At 48.9% G+C, this 21763-nt stretch overlaps 1 protein-coding gene across 1 annotated transcript; it reads left to right on the top strand.

The window, feature by feature from the left end:
* The first annotated feature begins 300 nt into the window (after nucleotides 1–300).
* On the top strand, nucleotides 301–6963 carry LOC136543909 (uncharacterized). The gene is made up of 3 exons (XM_066536230.1): nucleotides 301–757; nucleotides 6630–6746; nucleotides 6824–6963. The coding sequence occupies exons 1-3, from the start codon at nucleotides 301–303 to the stop codon at nucleotides 6961–6963; spliced, it is 714 nt and encodes a 237-aa protein (XP_066392327.1).
* The last annotated feature ends 14800 nt before the right edge of the window (nucleotides 6964–21763 follow it).

The raw sequence follows: 21763 nt of genomic DNA, 5'->3' as shown, positions 1-21763 counted from the left end.
TGTTCCTTTGTCTTGCGCTGACCTTATAAACACTTTGTCCTTAGCCGAAAGCGGCCTACGGAGGTGCCTACCTTGGCACCCCTAAAAGCGCTCAAGGTTAACCCTGGCTCCACCACCCACTGGGTGACGGAGGTGCAGGCCGCCTTGCAACGTGGCACGGCGTCGGCGAGGGCCGACCCGAAGGAGCCGGCCACCCAAGGAGGGTTTGCCGGGGCGACCCTGACACAGACGGGGGAGGGAGTGCCTCCGCCCCATGATGGCTAGGCCCATGGGTCGGATGGGGCTGAGGTTCCCTTACCTATGGAGGTCACCAAGATCGAGGTCCCCGTGGTCTCACAGGCCAGGGCGATGGAGGCCGCGGCGCCCAGGACCATCGAGCTCGCTGCGGCGGGCGTCGGAGGCCCCACGACCGCCGAGGCCATGGTGGTGGGGGCCGGAGCCCTTGGGACCACCGAGGCCACGGTGGCAGAGGCCGAAGCCCCCGGGACCACCGAGGCCATGATGGCGGAGGCCGGAGCCCCCGGGACCATCGAGGCTAACGTGATTGCGGCGATGCTGTCGGCCCAGGAAGTGGAGACGAGGGCCGCAGAGGCCTCGGCGGCACCCTTGGTTCAAGGCCCACCATCGTTGCAGGAGAGCGCTCGGGAGGTGGAAGTTCTTTCGATCTCCTTCGATGATACTTCTTGGGCGTACGAGATGGCCAGCGCCGAGGTGGCTGGCATCATGGAACAGCCAATTCCAACCCCGGGAGAGGGAAGTTCGGCCCTCGTGCGAGTACGACCCGAGCCCCACGGGTGGAATCACCCGCGTGTCCTGTGGTAGAGCTGGGACAACCCTGGGGCGGAGCCTCTATTTTCCCTCGAGGACGCGGCCGAGGGCGGTCGCTGGGACACGTTCGAGCAGTACCGCCAGCTAGTGGAGCGGTCACTACAGACGGTGCTGTCCGTGGTGGCCAACAATTTGCCCGGAGTCGCCCAGGTTCGTGCTTTCTTTTCTCATGCAGTGGTCTTTTCCTGAGTTTTCTTTGTAGGGATTGACCCCTGTTCTGTTTCCCCTAGGAGCTTGAGACCCGGTCCCTTGGGAAGTCAGTCTTTCTCTGGCGGGAGATGTAACACCCCTGGTGTTTAGCTTCCACATTTGCACTGCATTTCATGAACATGAGCATCATGCATCCCTTCGTGAACTTATATCACATGAAACATGATTTCGAAACATTGCAACATGTTGTATATTTCATGTGTATTGTCTCTTTTATGAAATGTAAAGTGTGCAACACTTGAGTGCAACATGTGCCACTCACTTAGTGAAACAAGATTAGTTAATACTATGCAACAACATCATGAAACATGTGAAACATGACTATGAAACATTTGCAACATTTCTTGTGTTTTCATTGTTTCAATACATGTGATGCTTGATTCTTGTGTGACCAATGTGTGGTGTGGTTAATAATCATCCTAAGTAACTTAGTTACACCTAGAATGTCATTAGGAACAATGTTCATGTGGATCATTTTGCCTAATTAGGTTTCCAAGTCATGGTTGACCAATTTGGACCCCTAGAGCTCTTGAGTTTGACTGTTTAAAAAGTGTGGCTTAGGATGTTTGCATGTCTGAGCAACCTAAAGCAAAGATGTAGAGAATTATATAAAGAACAAAAGTTATTTTATGGCCAACTCATGAAAATGTGCTGAACATGCTCAAAAATGGCCCACAAGCCAGGATTGAAAGCTGTTTCAACAATTGAAAATTTTTCTAAGTGTTATATTGGATTTCAGTTTCATGAACTGGACTTTGGCTTGATTTTACTCTGTATTCGTTGAGAATTAGTCCTTGGCACTTAAATAGAAATTGAAGATGGAAGTATGGGCTACAACTTTCATGTTCATTGTTTCCTCTAATATGTCATGGTTTAGGAGTTAATCGGTGTCAAAGTTCGCCTGTCAGTCGGACTCGATGAACGCTGAAACGCGAGCTTCAGACCGGTCATGGCCGACCGACAATAGAAATCAGCCGACATGTGTGGACACTCGTCGCCGGCCGTCTGACCGCGCGGCCACGTGCCGTGGCTGGCCTGATGCCGCTGCCGATGTCCCCCATTTGAAGCCGCACGCCTGCCTGACCTGCTCGCCATCCATTTTTCCTTTTCTCGCTCTCTCACGGCCGAGCACACCACTGCTAGCGCCACCGCGAGCTCCGCCTCTGTCCAACTCCCTCGCCTCACCACCATTGTCTGATTGATCATGGCCATAGCTCCACCACCATCACCTCTACGATCTCCACCTCTTCACGCTCGTGTTGCCCCGTTAGGTGAGCCACATTTTGCGATGCGCTCGAGCGGGAGGCCGACCAGAGCGCCGCCGCTCGCACGGCCGTCGTGGCCCCATCTCCCTGTTCTCTCTCTCGCTGAGCTCTCTACCATCCTAGTACCCTCCTAGCTTGCTGGTGCTCGGGTAGGAGTAACGTTAGATGCTACCGTGTGTGCATGCCGGAACGGCCGGTCGCTCTCGCCATGGCTGCCATGGCCGCATACACGAGCTCACCGTCGCTGGCCATGCCTGGCTCGTCTCCATTCTAGCTAGCACAAGCATGAGCTTCCCTGTTAGCTATAGTTTCTAACCTCTAGATGTAGTTCGGTGATTCGCGGTATTCACGCCGGGCCGCTGACCTCGTCGGCGTACCCAGAGCGCCGCTGCTGGCCGGCGCACATGGCCAGGCACCTGCACTGCACCTCGGAACCCTAGTTCGCCTAGGAAGCTTCACCGTGGTCTTGCGGAGCTCGTACCAAGCTCGAGCGGGACAATGGCGGGCCACCATCGTCGGAGCGCCGCCGTACCTTGCGCACCGCCGCTGCTCTCGCCGCCGGCAAGGCTAGGGCTAGGAATAGGTCGTGTTCTTGGTACCAGTCGGTGCGGGTTGCTTAGGGGAGCACGTTGGTACACTTGGTTTCGCCGGAGGAGCTGCCGTCGGCGAGCCTCGCCGTGTGCCGCGCCATCGTCGTGCCTCCTCTGTTTCCGTCTCGCTGACGGGTGGGGTCGGCTGACACCGGGACCCGCACGTCAGTTGCTGTGCTGTCTTAGGGCTAGTTCAAAAATGCAGTTTTGAATGCTGATTTGTGATTTTTGTAACTCCCAATTGGTAGATCCAAATTGAGTACTTCCAATTTTGTTAGACTCACAGTTAGGTCTAGTAATTAAGAAAAATATGTCTTGAGCACTTTATGTAGAAATTTTGGATGAATTAAATAGGAACTTGAAAAGTGTTTTTGAATGCATGCAAACTTGTTTAAATCATATCTTGAGTTTCCTTGATCCAAAAATTGTGAAATTTTGTGGGTAAGCTAGTATTGCTTAGTAGAAGCTCTGGTTAAAATTTGGGAGACATTGCATGTGTAGTTTTTGAGTTATAGAATTTCCTTTTATCTTTGGTAGATACTTGGGTGAATTTTAGTAAATTATTTATGAATCCATTGACCATGAAATTTGTTGGAGACTATCCTAGTACCCTAAGGATGCTAGGAAAAATATGAAATCTGTTGCTTGACACTTTTCACTAAGGTTTCCCAATTATGCCATTTTAAGCCATTCTGCCTTACCATTTTTGTGTAGGCTGTTGTACTTACTAAAATGGTGTGAAATTTTTATGGTAGTCTACTTAGGGAATGTAGTGTCTACTGTAATTTTTGTAGATTTAATGGTGTAGTTTTCATATATGTTTACTATTTCCACTAATTAATTAAATAAATTAAGAAAAGTATTCAAAGAAATGTTTTGGGGATGAACACCCTACTTTCTGGTGTTCTTGTGATATGTGTGATAGGTCAGTAAAGTTGGTTTTGTCCAATTAAGTGTTTATATCATAAGTTAATAATTAATTGTTTGCATTATGTCCCTCTGGACAGATCTGGGGACTTTGGAAAGTTCCCCATGATATTTTAGTTTTCTGTGAATGGGATGAATACAAAAGTTGTAGATAATTTATGTATCTAGCTCCTATCAAACTTTGAGGGCATTTGGCCTAGTGGTTTAGAAACTACAGCTGTTTAAAGTTTGGTTCCAGTTTTGCTTACTCTCTGCCTTGTGAGGACAGAGTTCTGTTGAATTATGAATTCGAACTGGTAAAGGTTTGAATCATGCTTCGAGGTCTGAAAATGAATTGCATACAATTTCATAAGCTTTCCATATTGTCTTGTTGCATGTCATTTGGAATTATAAATCTCCAGTTATGGCTAGTTTACTGCACCGCTACATAGTATTCATTTTGCTGAAATACAATTGCTTGAGTGTATGTGGTTGCAATGTTCTCGTTGATTGTTTAGGGGTTAGCCTAACTTGAGAATATGCTTAGGTGCAGGTGCTAGGTCATTAACTGAAGATGAGCAATTATACATTAGGTTGTATAAACTTGGTAAGTAAAGTGATTTGAATAGGGCTTAAGTTGGAATATGCAAACTACAGCGAACATGTGCATTCCCCGAGCATCCCTGACATTCGTTCATGTGCATCTATGATATTTATCTTGCGCATTCATGCAATAGGTGTGCCGGAGGGAGTGACGTTGCTGGAGTTCGAGGGAGCCAACTAGGAGGAGGAACCCGAGGTGCAGGAACCCGACGAAGCAGTCGCCGCGGAGGAATTGCCCGAGTGCCCTGACCACCAGCCTTCCTCGTTCCTGAAAGGCAAGCCCCGGAGCATATTAAGCCTCCCATGTTTTTACAAATACATTGAGTATCTTTTATTGTTGATGATGCATTAAGTATAGGAATTGGTTGGAACCAATTGCTGCATTATATATCCTTCCTTGTCTAGATATCGCACTGGAATCCTATTAAGTTCAGGAACGGGTTAAATGCTTAGCCATGCTTAGTGCGGTAGAAGTCAGGTGATTTCCTATCACCTGCGAGCTTTAGGATGAGGTGGATCACGGTTGGCTATATTTGCTATCGTGGAAAAGAACCATGTGAATAATGAATTAAGACCGGGCGGGGTCTTGTGTAGGTTTGAACATAGTGACTCCGTTTGAGTCATTTAAGGACCGATACGCTGTACATCCTCATGTCATGTTGAACGCAACCTAACACTTAGCTGGCCGGATAAGTCATTCCGACCGCGAAGCCTAGTAGCTCGATTCAGGCCGAGAACACGAGCAGTGGCGGCACTCTGGAGGTAGTAAGGATGTGTGGAGAGCCATTGGCATAAGTCCAAGGCGGGTTAGAGTCCCAAACAACCTTGGCAGAGTGGTTCTCTAAGAATGCCGATCTGTTCGGACCCGCGACTCCTGAATTGTACCAAAGGTGACTTGTTGCGACCCTGACGGGGGAAGCAGGGTTTGTGTTTAGGAATACCCCTCCAGCTGGATAGGAATCGATTCAAATCACCGTCTCTCCCGGATAGTGAGAACTTGACTGAGCAGCGGCAACGTAGATTCAATTAATTTAATGATATGGTTAAATTGATGATGATGATAAGGTTGCCACAATGAATACCTGATATGGTTATTAATGTTTGCACCTTAATAAAAATGATTGCTTAGTACAGGTGCTAATATAGATGACAGGATAATGGCTAAAAAGTCACTGCTAGTCAGGATAAGAGTTAATCATACTACTTATGCTTTTCTGCAAAAAGAAAGTGTCAGCCAGCTCCACTACATTAAGCTATGCATAATCCTTGGTGTCGTTTGTTTGGTTTTCGACGGGTAAGTCTAGCTGAGTACATTCCCATACTCAGGGTTTATTCCCTCTTGTTGCAAATGACCTTCTATATCAGGGATTCTGCAAGTATTGTCTCCACCCGGTGGGTGATGAAGACTAGATCATGGGCATGATCTCTTTTCTCTTATCTGAATGCTTTTGCGGTCTATGATCAGCAAACTAGTATGTATATTTGAACTCGGTGTGTGAGTTAAACTATTTGCTTCCGCATGTTTACAAGACTTGTTTTGTAATAACAATGACTCTGTGATGATGTAACCTATTTGCGAACGTATGTGAAATGTTGTAACGTATGATATGTTATGTTGAATTACTGTGATCTTGGTTGTATGCAAGTTGGTTTGAAATCCTTCAAGATTTCGGTTGACTACCGGGTTTATATGGGCTCAAGTTCGAGAATTTGATCGTTTCGGCGATTGTTTTTGTACTTGTGCTCTTATAAATTGGTCGGTTCTGTGACAGGAGAGGGACGTCTGGGACCAGCTTCAGCGACAGAAAGGCCTTCTTGCCGGCGCCAACGAGCTCCTGTCGGCGTGGAGCGTAGAGGTGGAGGACCTCTGCCTTCATTGTGCCGATGCGAAGGTCGAGGTGGCCACGGCTCAGGAGCAGCTCGCCCCTCTGGCGGCGCAGGTCAAGGAGTTGGAGGAGGAGCTCACCCGTGTGGCCAGTGATCGGGACGCCTTCAGGTCTCGAGCCGAAGAAGCCACAGTCTCGGGCAAGGCTCTTGCTGGGCAGCTAGGAGCGGAATAGAGTGCGCACCAGCTGACGAAAGGTGCTTTGGATGAGGCCCTTGCAACGGTTGAGGCCTCACGAACCGAGGCTGTGGTTTGGAGGGGAAAGGCCGAGGGTGCGCCCTAGTCCCCTCGTTTTATTCGCTTTTTCTTATGTTCGCTTACTAACTTCGTGGTGTGACGTAGAGCTAGGGAGTGAAGCTTCTATGGTGGCCGAGGCTTCTCGGGTCGAGGCCCAACACCTGAAGGAGAAGGCCGAGGCCTCTCGGGTCGAGGCCCGACGCTGGGAGCTAAAGGCCAAGGGTGAGTTCTGTAGGCTTCCGTCCTTATTTGGCTTGTTTTTCCTCTTTTTCAACCTCATTCCGTTTCCTATGGTGCAGAGTTGGAGGCGGAGGTCACCCATGCCGCCGAGGCTTCTGTTGCGGTGCAGACGGTGCTCAAGACCGAGATTAGGGAGCACGACGCGCTGAAGGGTGCTGCCCGTGCCGCCTGTGAGGCCCTGGTGGTCGAGGGGGTTTAGTCAGGCAGCTCCCTTGGGAGCCGTTTGATTGCACTGAGCAGTCAAGTGCATGAGCAGCTCTGAGGAGCGCTGCATATGGGCGTCAAGCGCGCACTGGCCATCATCGCCTCGCACTACGTCGGTGTTGACCTCCAAGCCATCAGCGATGGCTATGTCTTGCCCGATGATGACCATGAGGCCAACAAGATGGTGATGAAGCTATTGGAGGTGGTGGAAGGTCCTGGCATAGTGCTAGCAATGTTGTTTGAAGAGGAGGTGGTCCCTCCCCCGCCGTCTGCCGATGTCGGAGGTCCTGAGCCCTGACCTGGGCCCAAGCGGTCATGTAAATAGAGTAGGAATTAACTTTGTATCATAACGCTTGTGGCCGTCGAGGCCTTTCTTTTAAAGTACTCATATTTCTTTAATCGTTTGTCTTGTATTTCCGAGCCTCTGCCCTCTTGTTGTCTCTAATCTAATTTCTTTACAAAAACCCTCCTTGGAGCCTAAGCTGTCCCCTGGGCGAAAGGTGGTGACGAAGCACCGTAGCTCGGAGGCTTAGGCCGTGTCGCGACTCTACTGGCCTTCTAGCCCTAAGATAGGCTTTTGGTCCTTGGGTTTTCCACAACTGATTCGTCAGAGCGTGCTAGAGGGTTTGGCGTAGGATTTTTTTTTCAAAAAACGACTAAAAAATGGTGCGTGGGACTTAGGGGGAATCCCCCATCTAGCCCCCGAGGGAGATTCAGTTCTACGGAGGCAGAGCCGAGTCTCCCTTACAGTGTCATCGTATTGCCGAGGCCAATGATAGGCTCGGGGGGGGGGTTTCTCGAAAAATTAGAACAACTAAAGAACGCTTTTCAATTGTATTCCAAAAAACAATATATACAATGCTTGGAATTTTAAGGGTAAAAGCGACGTAGCTGTTCTATATTCCAAGCGTTGGTGAAGATTTCGCCCATCTCGTTGGCTAGCTTGTAGGTTCCGGGCTTCAGCACTTGGGCGACGATGTACGGTCCTTCCCATGGCGGGGTCAGCTTGTGGCGACCCTTATTGCTCTGCGCCAGCCTCAACACCAGGTCACCTACCTTCAAGTCTCGTTTTTGGATGTGCTGGGCCTGATAGCGCCATAGGGTTTGCTGGTATTTAGCTGAGTGCAGGAGCGCGACGTCTCGGGCTTCCTCTAGTTGGTCGAGGGCGTCCTCTCGGGTGGTGCGATTGCTGTGTTCGTTATAGGCTTGTAGCCTTGGGGAACCATATTCCAAGTCAGTGGGGAGGATGGACTCGGCCCCATAGACCAGGAAGAAAGGTGTGAACCCCGTGGCTCGGCTTGGAGTGTTCCTCAGGCTCCAGATGACCGATGGGAGTTCAGCGAGCCATTTCTTGCCAAACTTCTTCAATAGGTTGTAAATTCTTGGCTTGAGGCCTTGTAGGATCATGCTGTTGGCACGCTCTACTTGGCCATTGGTCCTTGGGTGTCCTACGGCCGACTAGGCCACACGGATGTGGTGGTCATCGCAGAACATCAAGAATTTTTTGCCGGTGAACTGTGTCCCATTGTCGGTGATGATGGTGTTAGGGACCCCAAACCTGTGGATAATGTCAGTGAAGAACAGCACTGCTTGCTCGGATTTGATTCGATTGATCGGACGAGCCTCGATCCATTTGGAGAACTTGTCGATTGCTACTAGTAGATGGGTGTAGCCCCCGGGGGCCTTTTGAAGAGGCCCGACCATGTCGAGCCCCCACACGGCGAATGGCCATGTGATGGGGATGGTTTGGAGGGCTAGGGCCGGGAGATGTGTCTGCCGAGCATAGTACTGGCATCCTTCATAGAAACGTACTAGCTTGGTGGCATCGGCAACCGCCGTCGGCCAGTAGAACCCTTGGCGGAAAGCGTTTCCTACAAGCGTCCGAGGCGCCGCATGGTGCCCACAGGCCCCTACGTGCAAGTCCCAAAGCAGGGCTCGGCCAGCCTCAGCGGTGATGCATCGTTGGAGGACACCGGAGGGACTTCGCCTGTACAATTCGTCATTGCAGAGGACATAAGTCTTGGCTCGGCGCGCAACCCATTGGGCTTCGGTCCTGTCACTAGGAAGCTCCCCCTGATCAAGCCAATCAAGGAACAGGATTCGCCAGTCTACGTCCTGGTCGGTCTAGGGAGGCTCGATGTTAACTTCCATGACTTCAGGCTTGGTCGAGAGAGTCTCGGCAGCGACGGGGGCGTCGAGCCCCGTTGTGGGTTCAATAGGTGGGCCCTCCTCTACTACCAAGATGTGGTCAATGGAAGGTTTGTAGAGGTCCTTGGCAAGGACATTCAGGGGGACCGAAGCCCGTGCCGAGGCCATCTTCGCCAGTTCATCGGTGGCCTTGTTGTACTTCCGCGCGATGTGGTTTAGTTCGAGACCGTCGAACTTGTCTTCTAGGTGGCATACCAACTGGCAGTACGCCTCCATTTTGGGGTTGAGGCAGTTTGACTCCTTCATGACTTGATCGACGATGAGCTACGAGTCGCCCGAGACGTCGAGACGCCGTACCCCAAGTTCGATGGCGACTTGCAAGCCGTTGACTAGGGCCTCGTACTCGGCCGCATTGTTGGAGGCGGCGAAGTGGAGCCGCACCATGTAGCGCATGTGTACTCCGAGGGGCGAGATGAAGAGGAGACCCACGCCTGCCCCAGTCTTCGTCAGAGACCCATCAAAGTACATGGTCCAGCATTTTGTCTAGGCTTGAGCAGGTGGTAATTGGGTGTCGGTCCACTCAGCCACAAAATTGGCCAAGACCTGAGACTTAATCACTTTCTGAGGTGCAAAAGTCAAGGCTTCCTCCATAAGCTCGATGACCCACTTGGCTATCCTGCCTAAGGCCTCCCGGTTATGGACTATCTCTCCCAAGGGGAAAGACGATACCACGGTCATTGGGTGGGACTCGAAGTAGTGACACAGCTTGCGCCAGGCCAGGACTACAGCATAGACCAGCTTCTGGATGTGGGGGTAGCGTGTTTTGGTCTCGGAGAGCACTTCACTGATCAAGTAGACAGGTCGTTGGGTGGGTAGAGCATGCCCCTCTTCTTGGCTTTCTACTACTATGGCAGCGCTGACCACTTGGGTCGTTGCGGCAACATAGAGTAAGAGGGCCTCATCCCTAGCTGGCGGTACTAGGATGGGAGGATTGGTGAGCAGCGCTTTGATCCTGTCGAGGGCTTCTTCGGCCTTGGGGTCCAAGAAAAGTGCTCGGATTTTCTCAAGAGTCGGTACAGAGGCAAGCCTTTTTTGCCGAGGCGTGAGATGAAGCGGCTCAGGGCGGCAAGGCATCCCATGACCCTCTGTACTCCCTTGAGGTCTCTGATTGGTCCCATGCTGGTTACGGCCGAGACCTTCTCTGGGTTGGCTTCGATGCCATGTTCTGAGACTATGAATCCCAAGAGTATGCCTCGAGGGACCCTGAACACACACTTCTCGGGATTGAGTTTGATGCCCTTCTCTCTAAGGCATTTGAAGGCTATCTTCAAGTCATCGACGAGATCCTTAGCCTTTCTAGTCTTGACCACGATGTCGTCCACATAGGCCTCAATGGTTCGCCCAATGTGGTCGTCAAAGACCTAGGTCATGCACCACTGGTACGTGGCCCCTGCATTTCTGAGGCCGAAAGGCATAGTCACGTAGCAGTACATGCCGAATGGGGTGATGAAAGAAGTCGCAAGCTGGTCGGACTTTTTCATCTTGATTTGATGGTAACCAGAGTATGCATCAAGGAAAGACAGGGTCTTGCACCCCGTAGTGGAGTCAACGATCTGATCGATTCGAGGTAATGGGAAGGGGACTTTTGGACAGGCTTTATTCAAACCAGTGTAGTCTACGCACATTTTCCATTTCCCATTTTTCTTCCTAACCAACACGGGGTTAGCCAACCACTCTAGGTGGGACACTTCCTTGATGAACCCGACCGCCAAGAGTTTCTGCTCTTCCTCACCGATGGCCCTACGCTTCTCCTCATTGAATTGGCGCAGGCGTTGCTTCACCGGTCTAGAGCCGGCCTGGATGTCCAAGGCGTGCTTGGTGACCTCCCTCGGTATGCCCGGCATGTCCGAGGGACTCCATGCGAATATGTCGGCATTCGCACAGAGGAAATCGATGAGCACAACTTCCTATTTGATGTCGAGGGTGGTGCTGATCCTCAGCGCTCGGTCGTTGGGGCAGGTAGGGTCGATGGGACGAGCTTGATGGCCTCCGTGGGCTTGAATGTCCCTGCACGACACTTGGAGTCAGGCGCCTCGCCACTGAGTTGGCCGAGGTTGGAGATGAGGGTCTCGACCTCCGCGATTGCCTCGGCGTACTCGATGCACTCGACGTCGCAGTCGTATGCATGTTCATACGTGGACTCAATCGTGATGACACCGTTAGGACCTGGCATCTTGAGCTTGAGGTAGGTATAATTGGGGACTACCATGAACTTGGCGCAGCATGGCCGCCCCAGGATGGCGTGGTAGGTTCCCCTGAACCCAACCACCTCGAAGGTAAGGACCTCCTTGTGGTAGTTGGAGGGGGTGCCGAAACAGACAGGAAGATCGATGCGCCCGAGGGGTCACATGCGTTTCCCTGGCACGATGCCGTGGATAGGTGCGGCATCGCCTCGGAGCCTTGACCAGTCAATTTCCAAGAGCTCTAGGGTGCTAGAATAGAGGATGTTGAGGCCGCTGCCTCCGTCCATCAACACCTTAGTGAGCCGAGTGTTGCCCACGATTAGTTTGATGACGAGCGGGTACTGTCCGGGATTCGGGACATGGTTGGGGTGGTCATCTCGATCAAAGGTGATTGCCTCCTGAGACCAGTCGAGGTACCGGGGAGTGGCCACCTTGACCGAGAAGACCTCTCGGCGTTCCCTCTTTCGCTGTCGCAGAACCGACCAATTTATAAGAGTACAAGTACAATGGCAGCCCACAAGCGATCACACTGTCATACTTGAACCCATATAAACCCGGTAGTCTGTTGAGTACCACGATGGGTCTCGATAAATGATTTACAACAACCAAGATCATACATGCCACATATTACATAAAGTTCATAGATACATTTCATCATCAGAGTACGAATAAAAGTTATTACAAACCGAGTTTGATAGATAAAGCGGAAGCAATTAAGTTCGAAAATAAAGTTTCCAACATAGTTTGATACAGTGCCAAGTAGGATCACGATCCACAAAAGCAAAGATAGGGATTAATAAAGATGCCTGCCCAAGGCTTACTCCTCATCCACAGTGGGATAGAAGCAACTCTTGCAATAACCATAATACACAGTGCCATCTGCAACAATGGGAAATAAAACCCTGAGTACGAGAAGGTACTCAGCTAGACTTACCCGTCATAAACCAGAAATAAAATGACTCCAAGGATTATGCAAGGCTGTATAAGTGGAGATAGCTTGACAATATTTTGCATAAAGGCAATTGACTTAGTTGTATAATTAGGATTCCTTTATCAATTAATTATAACTATCCATCTCTCGATTAGCAACTATCCTATGCCAAACATGTGGTATATCAATTTAAAAGCATACAATAGTAACCATAGCAGGTATTGTACTTCCATATTCATTCGAACCATCATGTTCCATAACACAGTTACTACGATGTTGGGACTAGCCAAGTTTCTCACTATTCGGGAGAGATGGCGATTCGAATCGATTTCAACCAGCTGGGAATTTATTCCTAACACAAACCCAGGCATACCGCGCGAAGGCAGCCTTAGGTCATCTTTGGTACAACTCAGGTCCACATTTCGCGGGTCCATACCGCGCCGCACAATCGGGGACACCAGATGCCAGGACATTCAGGCCTAGCCTGCCCTTGGGCTCAGTCTGATCACCCCCCGCAAGGAGCGCACAATAGAACGGGTCCCGGCCTGAGTTGAGCTACTCGGCTTCGCGGTCGAAATGAGTTATCCAGCCAGCTAAGTGAGAGGCATGCGTTCAATCTTGTCAGAAGCGCCAACAACGGTACGGTCCTTAATCGACATAGACGGGGATAGATCCACACCCAAGACCTCCATGTCTTGTTGCGTCTCTATCGACATCCCGTCAGATCTCAATTTTTCTTTTACCCCATGGTTCTGTTCCACGATAGCAAATATAGCCAACCGTGCTCCGATATCCACCTATATCTCGTAGGTGACAGGACATCACCCGACTTCTACCGGTCTAAGCATGGCTAAGCATATATTTGATCCTAGACCTATACCGGTTAAAGGTGTAATATCTGGACAAGAAATTGGATGTGCATCAAGTGGTTCCATTCAACTCTTATAACCTAATGCATCAATCATAAGTACTTAAGTAATCATTTGTAAAATACTGGGAGACTTAGAATGCTCCGGGGCTTGCCTCGCAGAAAGGAAGTGGGGCAGTGGTCAGGACACTCCAGAAGCTCTTCAGGATTCTACTCCACGCCTTCGGGAGCTGTGACTTGAGGATTCTCCTACTGGTCCCCTTCCTCTACTTCGTCAAATTCCAGCAACATTATTTCTTCCTCCGATCCTAGATGCATGAATATGGCATAAGATATTGTGAATGCATATATGTTAACAAGGGTAGTGTGACGATACATGAAGAATGCATTCTTGCAATTATTCTTATCAACATGTGGTTTAAGTAACAACAAGTGCATCGCGTTTACTGAGTAGGTGCATATCTCTTCTTGATTAAGCAATTAACTACTTTAACAATTCGTCAACTACTTCACAAACAGCAGCTACTTATTTTACTCATAACTAGAGTTCTAATTATCCACATATAGTGATCCTAGACTTTCTGGAAAGCTTATAGAATTACCTACAACTTTATTATTAACCATTTTTACAGCAAACATCATTTTTAACATGCAACTTATCAAACTCCAGAATCTGTCCGGAATCCTTCCAATTTGCATTACAAAGTAACAATACTTCTACTTCATGTAATCATTCAAAGTTTGACAACACAAAGTTCACCAATAGTTTAAGCATACCAAATACATCCAAGAAAATATAATGGCGAAGCCCAAATTATTTCTTTATATGACTTTATTATTTTATTTAGATACATAGGTTAAATAATAAATATATATCAAATGTGCATCATAAATTCTTGAAAATTTACAGTGCCTTACTAATGCTACCAAAAGACTACTGTAAAAGTTTCATGCCATTTTATTTAGTAAAACACTCTATACAAAAAAGACAAAGCATAAAGGCTTAAAATATCATAAATAGAAAACCCTAGTGAAAAGTGTCAAGCAACAGATTTCCTATTTTTCTTAGCATCCTTATGGTACTAGGATTACCTCCAACAAATTTCATGAATATTGGATTCCTAAATAATTTATGAAAATTCATACAAGGATCTCCTAATTATTAAAGGAAAATTTATAACTACAAATCTACTCATGCACTAACCCTGAAATTTTTACTAGAGCTCATACCTGACAAGAATAGCTTCCCACAAAAATTTCATAATTTTTGGAGCACAGGAACTCTAGATATTAAATAAACAAATTTGCATGCATTCAAAAACACATTTCAAACTTCCATTTAAATCTTCCAAAATTTCTACTATAAGTGTCAAGATCATATTTTTCTTAAATACTTCACTTCCTATGGAACACTACCAAATTTATTTCACCATTTTTGAAGCTACGAAATTGGAGATCTAAAATTTACAAAACAGTACAAACTCTGGAATTAATGAACTATCCTATACTCTTACTGCCGCTGACTGGTGGGACCCGCCGGTCAGAGGACCCACGCATTAGTGAGACAAGAACAGAGCAGCTACGCTGCACGATGGTGGCGCGGCCAAAGCTTGCCGACGGCGAACTCGCCAGCGGTGACATCATCCCGGTGGAACCTACTCAACCTAGCGCACCTATTGCACTACTTGGTGGGACCTCTCGTCGGAGCTAGCGACTACGGCGGCGTCAATGGCGGGGCGGTGGAGTCGAACGACGGTGAGACGCCGGGGCTGGCTGTGAAAACTCAATCAAATGCTACGCCGTGCATCGACACACGACGACGAAGCTATTGCACTCACTAACACTGCTAGAGGTGGTCGGAGATGTCCCGGCCACGGCGTCGTGGCGCGGCGGCGAACTCCGGCGAGGTTGCGTGCGGGGCTGAAGCTTTACCGAGCACCGGCAGCGGGCACGGGTGGATGCGGTGAGCTGCTGGGGTGGCGGTGGAGTGTTGCAGTGGTGATGGAGAAGCTAGGCGCGAGCTGGTGCCTTCAACGGTGATGGCGGGCTCTTGGCGCCGAGGCTGCAGCTGCTGCGGGCGAGCAAACGGTGAAGGAGGAGCCAGGAATGCGAAAATGAAGGCGCGGGCGGTGGCTGGGGTGATAACGCGTGCGCTGGCCTACCTCAGCCACACGTGGCGGGCCTCCGGCGACGTGCGGCGTCCGCTGGCCTCCACGCAGCGCGTGGACACTAACGCCGGTCGGCCATTGAGCTACGATTCAGTCGATTCAGTGAATCAAAGCCGAGCCTGACGATGCATTTTGCCGTGAAGAAAACTCCGTGACCATGGATTTTCAGCGAAAATTTCGTACATCAAAGTTGAAGCCTAATGTACCAGCTACAACTCTTGTCAAGGGATCATGCTCTAATTCGCAACCAAAATTGAGTAATATCATCACAAAGATCGGTTTGTCAGGCTATCAGTCGATAGGACTTAGAAAAATTTGTATAAGTCTTGAAATGTTGATTTTTCTGATTTTTGTGATCTTAATTCAAGCATGTTAGGAGCTAAATCAGTTAATGACCCAAAAATAAAAGTTGTTCCTTATAGCAAATACTACAACTTTGCTTTAGTGACCACCTCCATGCAAGGTCTCTAACACCTAGTTCAAACTTGGTCAAACATGTCACATTTAAATGTTGATACCCTTCAAACTATGGCTTAATGACCTATTTACCCCTAACCATGAATATCAAAGATGTTCATAATGATACTCTAAACATGTTTAAGCAAATTGCAAGGTCATACAATCATTTCATGTATTAGTCACTCATAGAGCTATTTAGTGTAATCACATGAAACATGACTTAAGGGCTTGATCATGGAAGGTGACATTCCTGAACCATGTTCCATTTGTGAACCTAAGTATTGCCAATATATTTTTGTGACTCATATCAACCATCTACATGTATACACTCATGATCATATGCCTATACACATGGAGACATGAAATAATGAGAAAGTTGCATATGTTCAAGGAAACATGCGATAACAAGCAAATGTTGCAGATGTTTCAATCCAATGTTTCAATTGTAAATGCTTGTTTATGAATGCTTGATGCTCATGCTCATGTTATGCAAGTCAAGTTATGCAAGGCTAACACCTGAGGTGTTACATTCGCTGCCGCGCCGTAAGGCACGCCGAGCGTCCGCCAAAGATCATGAAGGCGTTGTGTACCTCGGGGAACCTGTCGTCCTTGTCATCGTCCCGGTCGCCGACACCTTTCTGCTTGGGGTCATCGTCGGGGAGTCCGAGCCTGGCATAGTAACGCCGCAGCATGAGGCAATCCTCGAGGGCGTGCTTTACCGGGCCCTGGTGATAAGGGCAGGGCTTCTTAAGCATGTCGTCGAAGGGCCTAGGGCCCCTGGGGCCTCGGGGATTCTTGCGTTCTGCGGCCGCGACTAGATCGGCCTCGAGGACGGCCTGCTTCCCCTAGCGATCCTTCTTCTTTCTTTTGGTAAGGTGGGGAACCGAGGCCTCGGGGGCCTCATCCCTCCGCTTCCCCTTAGCGTCATTCTCGGGGAAGATGGCCCCTATAGCCTCATCGCCCGAGGTGAAGTTGGTGGCGATGTCGAGGAGCACGGTAGCTGAGTGCGGTACGTTTTGGCCTAATTCTCGGACCAAGTCACGGCAGGTGGTGCCAAAGAGGAAGGCCTAGATGATCTCTGAGTCACCAACGCTGGGCAACTCAGTGCACTATTTAGAGAAGCGCTGGATGAAGTCTCAAAGAGACTCGTCTGGTTTCTGGCGACAGCTCTTAAGATCCTAGGAGTTTCTAGGGCGCACGTATGTGCCTAGGAAATTCTCGATTAAGATCCTAACCAAGTCACGCCAGTCGTGGATCTGAGAGGGAGGAAGGTGCTCGAGCTAGGCTCGTGCCGAGTCTGATAAGAGCAAGGGGAGGTTGCGGATGATGAGCAGGTCATCATCCGCGCCACCTAGCTGACAAGCCAAACGATAATCGGCAAGCCAGAGTTTGGGATTGGTCTCACTGCTATACTTCGTGAGGTTGGCTGGTTGTCAAAACCGGACTAGGAACTGAGCGCTGTGGATGGCCCTACTAAAGACCCGAGGACCAGGCGGTTCAGGAGAGGGACTACGATCCTCCTCACTATCATAACGGCCACCTTGGTGTGGATGGTAGCCCCAGGCGGGCCCCTCATTGTCGTGGTGTCGTCGCCTGCTGACCACCTCATGGTCTGCCTACACCTCGCGTTGGTTGCCGAGGCGGTCGAGCCATCCAGGGACCCCGTGGGCTATTGGCGCCCGAGCAGGCTCAGGACGAACCGAGGCCTCCCTATCCTGCTGATGCGGTGCCGAGGGGAGGTCCAAGGTGGCTCTGCGCCGCCGTGAGGCGGAACTCTTGGCCTGCTGCACCATGGTAGTCTCGAGGAGATCCCGGAGCTCGCCGCGAACCCATCGCCCTTCCATGGTAGAGGGCTCGGGCATCACCTGCACTAGCATCACTGCAGCTGCGACATTCTGGCTAGCGCGATTGAAGATTGGGGGACGATCGTCCCCTTCGTCGTCGTTGATGCAGTGGTGCACATCGCGGGCCCGCCGCCGGGCTCCTCCACCGTCACCGTGGCCCTGCTGCTCTTGCTCGAGAGTGTTTCGGAGCTGTTGCAGAAGGAGTTGATCTTGCTCGACCTTGGCCTGAAGCTCACAGAGCTGCTCCAGGTCTGGGCGTCGAAATTGTCCAAGGGCAAGGTTCTCGTTCCGTGCTGCCAGTGGGACAGTTCGTGAAGGCATGGCATCGCCCATTCCCTGATGAAGCAAAGTATGGTTGCCTACCCCCTCGTCCTCGTCGCCCGTGCTTGGCATCCCAAGTCCGACGTGGAAGCACTCACGAGTGGGATCGTAAGTTCCTTCATCGTTAGAGTCAGAGTAGCCAAAGCAATAGTCACTAGCAGCCAAGAAGCGGCGCATGGTTTCACGGTCATGGAGGTCGGAGAAATCCGCTCCGGCCCATGCCCCGTCCTCCTCTGAGGAGTCGGTGTGGGTGTGGGTCGTCGCGGTGGTGTCGAAGTCAAGAGCGAAGTGCTGGCGGCGCCCTGAGAGATCCATGTGAGCGGAAGCGTAGGCGTAAGCATAGGAGGCGGCAGCATTTCTCAACCCAAAGGCATATGGAGATGGTGTCGTCGCCTGGCTCTACTCTGCTGGGGTTGGCTCCTCAGGGGGTGGTGGAGCAGAGCTTGATGTCGGGACATCGTCGGGTGCCACCGGCGTCTTTCCCTTGTCCAGGCTTAGGCTAGACAGGTCCCCAACCAAGGACCTCGTGCCAACAGCTGGTCGTAGGATATCGGCAGAGAGCGGTGGGTCACCCTGGGTTTGCGTAGCATCGGGGTGATCCTGCTCGCGTCGTGACTGGCGAGCGCGGCGAGAGCGGCTGCCCGGGCGCCGCCCGCGCCTGGGCTACCGGTGCGTGACATCATCGTCGGTAGGCGGAGCTCAGGGTGTGAGAAGTACCATGTCGTACTTGTGCCCTAGAGACATGAACTCTAGGCTCCCAAACAAGACCACCATGCCGAGACGTAGTGGTCATACGGGGTCTGCCATCTGGAACTTGTTGGGATGATGAAACTGACACGCAGAGGCCCCTACCTGGCACGCCAACTGTCGGTGTTTTGGATCGGGGAGTCCTCAACCAACTAGTGAATTTGTGCTGCGTGTTCCCAATCCCGGATGGTGATGCAAAGAGACACAAGGCTTATACTGGTTCAGGCAATTGGTGCCCTACGTCTACTCTGAGAGATCGATCTTGTATTCCTTGCACCGAAGTGCTTGTAGTAGGGGGTTACAAGGTGGGTGAGAGAGGGAGCTAGTCCTAGGTCTCGGCATGGAGTGATGCGGGCCACTTGAGACATTGCTCTTAGGCGGCCTAGGTGTATGCGTGTTACAGGGTGTTGTTTTTGTGAGTGCCTATGTCTGTAACAGAACCGACCAAATCATAAGAACGTAAGTACAAAAATAATCACCGAAGTGATCAAATTCCTGTACTTCAGATCCCATAATCCTTGTAGTCCAGAAATCACAAAGGATTTCAACCAACTCTCAACATACAAACCAAGACCATAGTGATTCAACACAACATATCATTTGTTACAACATTTCACAAGTAACATTCGGATTACATCCATCAGAGTTCAAATAAAAATATTACAAACCAAGTTCAAATTCGCGGAAGCAACATAGTTTAGTACATAACTTCATAGTTTCAAATACATTGCCAGACATCAGTCATGTCCCACAAAAGCATCATCAGGTACAAGAACTAGTAGAGACCACGCCCAACGGTCTAGTCTTCATCCCTAGCTGGGAGAAGGCAGTACTTGCAGCAACCAAAGTAGAACTGGTCATCTGCAATAGGTGGGAGATAAACCCTAAGTACGAGAAGGTACTCAGCTAGACTTACCCATCAAAACTAGAAATAAAAGACACCAAGGGTCATGCAAGGCTTATGAGGTGGGCTAGCTTGACACAGTTGCATAAAAGAGCTTATGATTATAGTAACCAATTTAAACTTAGCATCAAGCTTATCATCATTTACCTGTCCACTAGATTAGCACCTGTACTAGAGCACTCACTTATTAGGAGCAAACAATATTAACCATAGCAGGTATAATAAGGCTGTCATCATCATATCATCATTTCTGAACCATTAGGTTATTTAGTGTATCTACTTTGGAGATAAGCCCGTCAAGTTCTCACTAACCGGGAGAGACGGCGACTTGAATCAAATTACAACTCAGCTGAGGGGGTATTCCTAACTCTCACCCTGGCATACTTAGCAAGGGTAGCCATGGGTTACCTTTGGGACAACTCAGGAACTAAATTTGCGGGTTTGATCAGTGCCAGCACTCTCAGGGATACCCTTCTGCCAGGACGATCAGGACTTTTAAATCACCTGCCCTTGGACTCACGCCTACGGCTCCCTTCCGAGGCGCACTTTATACTTATCGACTCTCGGCCTGAGTTGAGCTACTCGGCTTCGCGGTCGGTCTTCGGATATGGCCAACTAAGAGAGAGGCATGTGTTCAACATGAACAGGAAAGGCTCCAAGATTCAGTCCTTAATCGACACAGACGGAGTCACTGCAAACCGGCAAGCCTCCGTCCGGTCTTCATTTCAAATTAAGACTGGTTCTTTTCCACGATAGCAAATATAGCCAACCGTACCATATGTATCTTCCTATATCTCGTAGGTGATAGGAAATCACCTGACTTCTACCATGTTTAAGCAGGGCTAAGCACTACACGAGCCTGAGCTACATAGGATTCAAGGTAACAATATCTGGACAAGGATTAGGTAACCAATGCAGCAAGTGTTTGCATCCAACACCTAACTTAATGTAACAATATATATATGTAACAATAGTACTGTAACTGCATTTCAGAAATTAGGAGGCTTAATATGCTCCGGGGCTTGCCTTTCACAAAGTTGCACGGACGGTGATCCGGGCACTCAACGGCGACCTTGTCTGGCACTTCTCCTGAGGGAGGCACCTCCTGAACTTCCGGTGTCGGCTGCTGCTGCTTGCTCGGTTCCTCGAATTCCAGTAGTGTCACACCCTCTGGTACACCTATTGCATGCCAATGCACAAGATAAATATCATGGATGCATAAGGAATGACATGATGCTCATGATGAATGAATCATAGTAAGTGTTTACGAAAGCATCACTAGACACTCGTTTACCGAGTAAGAATAGTTCTATTCGAATCACTTTAAAATAGGTATCTAACTTAACTTGAAAAACAAGATCAACTTACCTAACTTGCATAACCTAAGATAAAGATGCTCATCTTCAGTTAAAGGCCTAACACCTAGGAACATTACCACAAACTTAGAAATAGTAAAGGCATACTTAAAACAACAGTTAAAGTTTCATATGCACACGGGTAGTTCCTTAATTCAATCATAACCAGAGTTCTATAAATTCAAATGACTTGCAAGAGGACATTCTAGAAATCTTATGACATTCTCTACAAATCATTTGTAAACATCAAGGCATGATTCTTACGTTAACCAAATCGAATTCCAGTAAACCTAGAATCTGTCCAAAAATGACAGGGTTACTTAATTAAATATTTAGTGATGATGCAAAAGCATAATTGGACCAAACCAAGTTTACCAACTTGTTGTGCATACCAGAGGAACATTAGAAAGTATAGTGCCAACTTCTAAATAAATTATTTAATATCCTTTTCTAATTTATTTAGTTAATTAGGTGATTAAAGCAATATATAGTAAAATTGTTCAGAAAAAATCTACAAAAATTATAGTAGCTATCTCATGCTTCACATAGACTACCATAAAAATTTCAAAGCCATTGAGCAAGCAGAATTTGTTGTACCCAAAATAACAGGTGGCATGTCTATTTTTAGCATAATTAGGAAACCCTAATGAAAAGTGTCAACCAACAGATTTCACATTTTTCCTAGCATCATTCTAGCATAAGAATAGCACTCACCAAATTTTACCTTAACTAGATCTATAGAAAAATTATGAAAATTCACACAAGATCCATCCATGCAAACAAGAGAATTTTATATCTCCTACATAC

This window comes from Miscanthus floridulus, chromosome 3 (assembly GCF_019320115.1).
Source record: "Miscanthus floridulus cultivar M001 chromosome 3, ASM1932011v1, whole genome shotgun sequence".
NCBI lineage: Eukaryota > Viridiplantae > Streptophyta > Magnoliopsida > Poales > Poaceae > Miscanthus > Miscanthus floridulus.
This window is presented reverse-complemented; position numbering and strand designations above follow the sequence as displayed.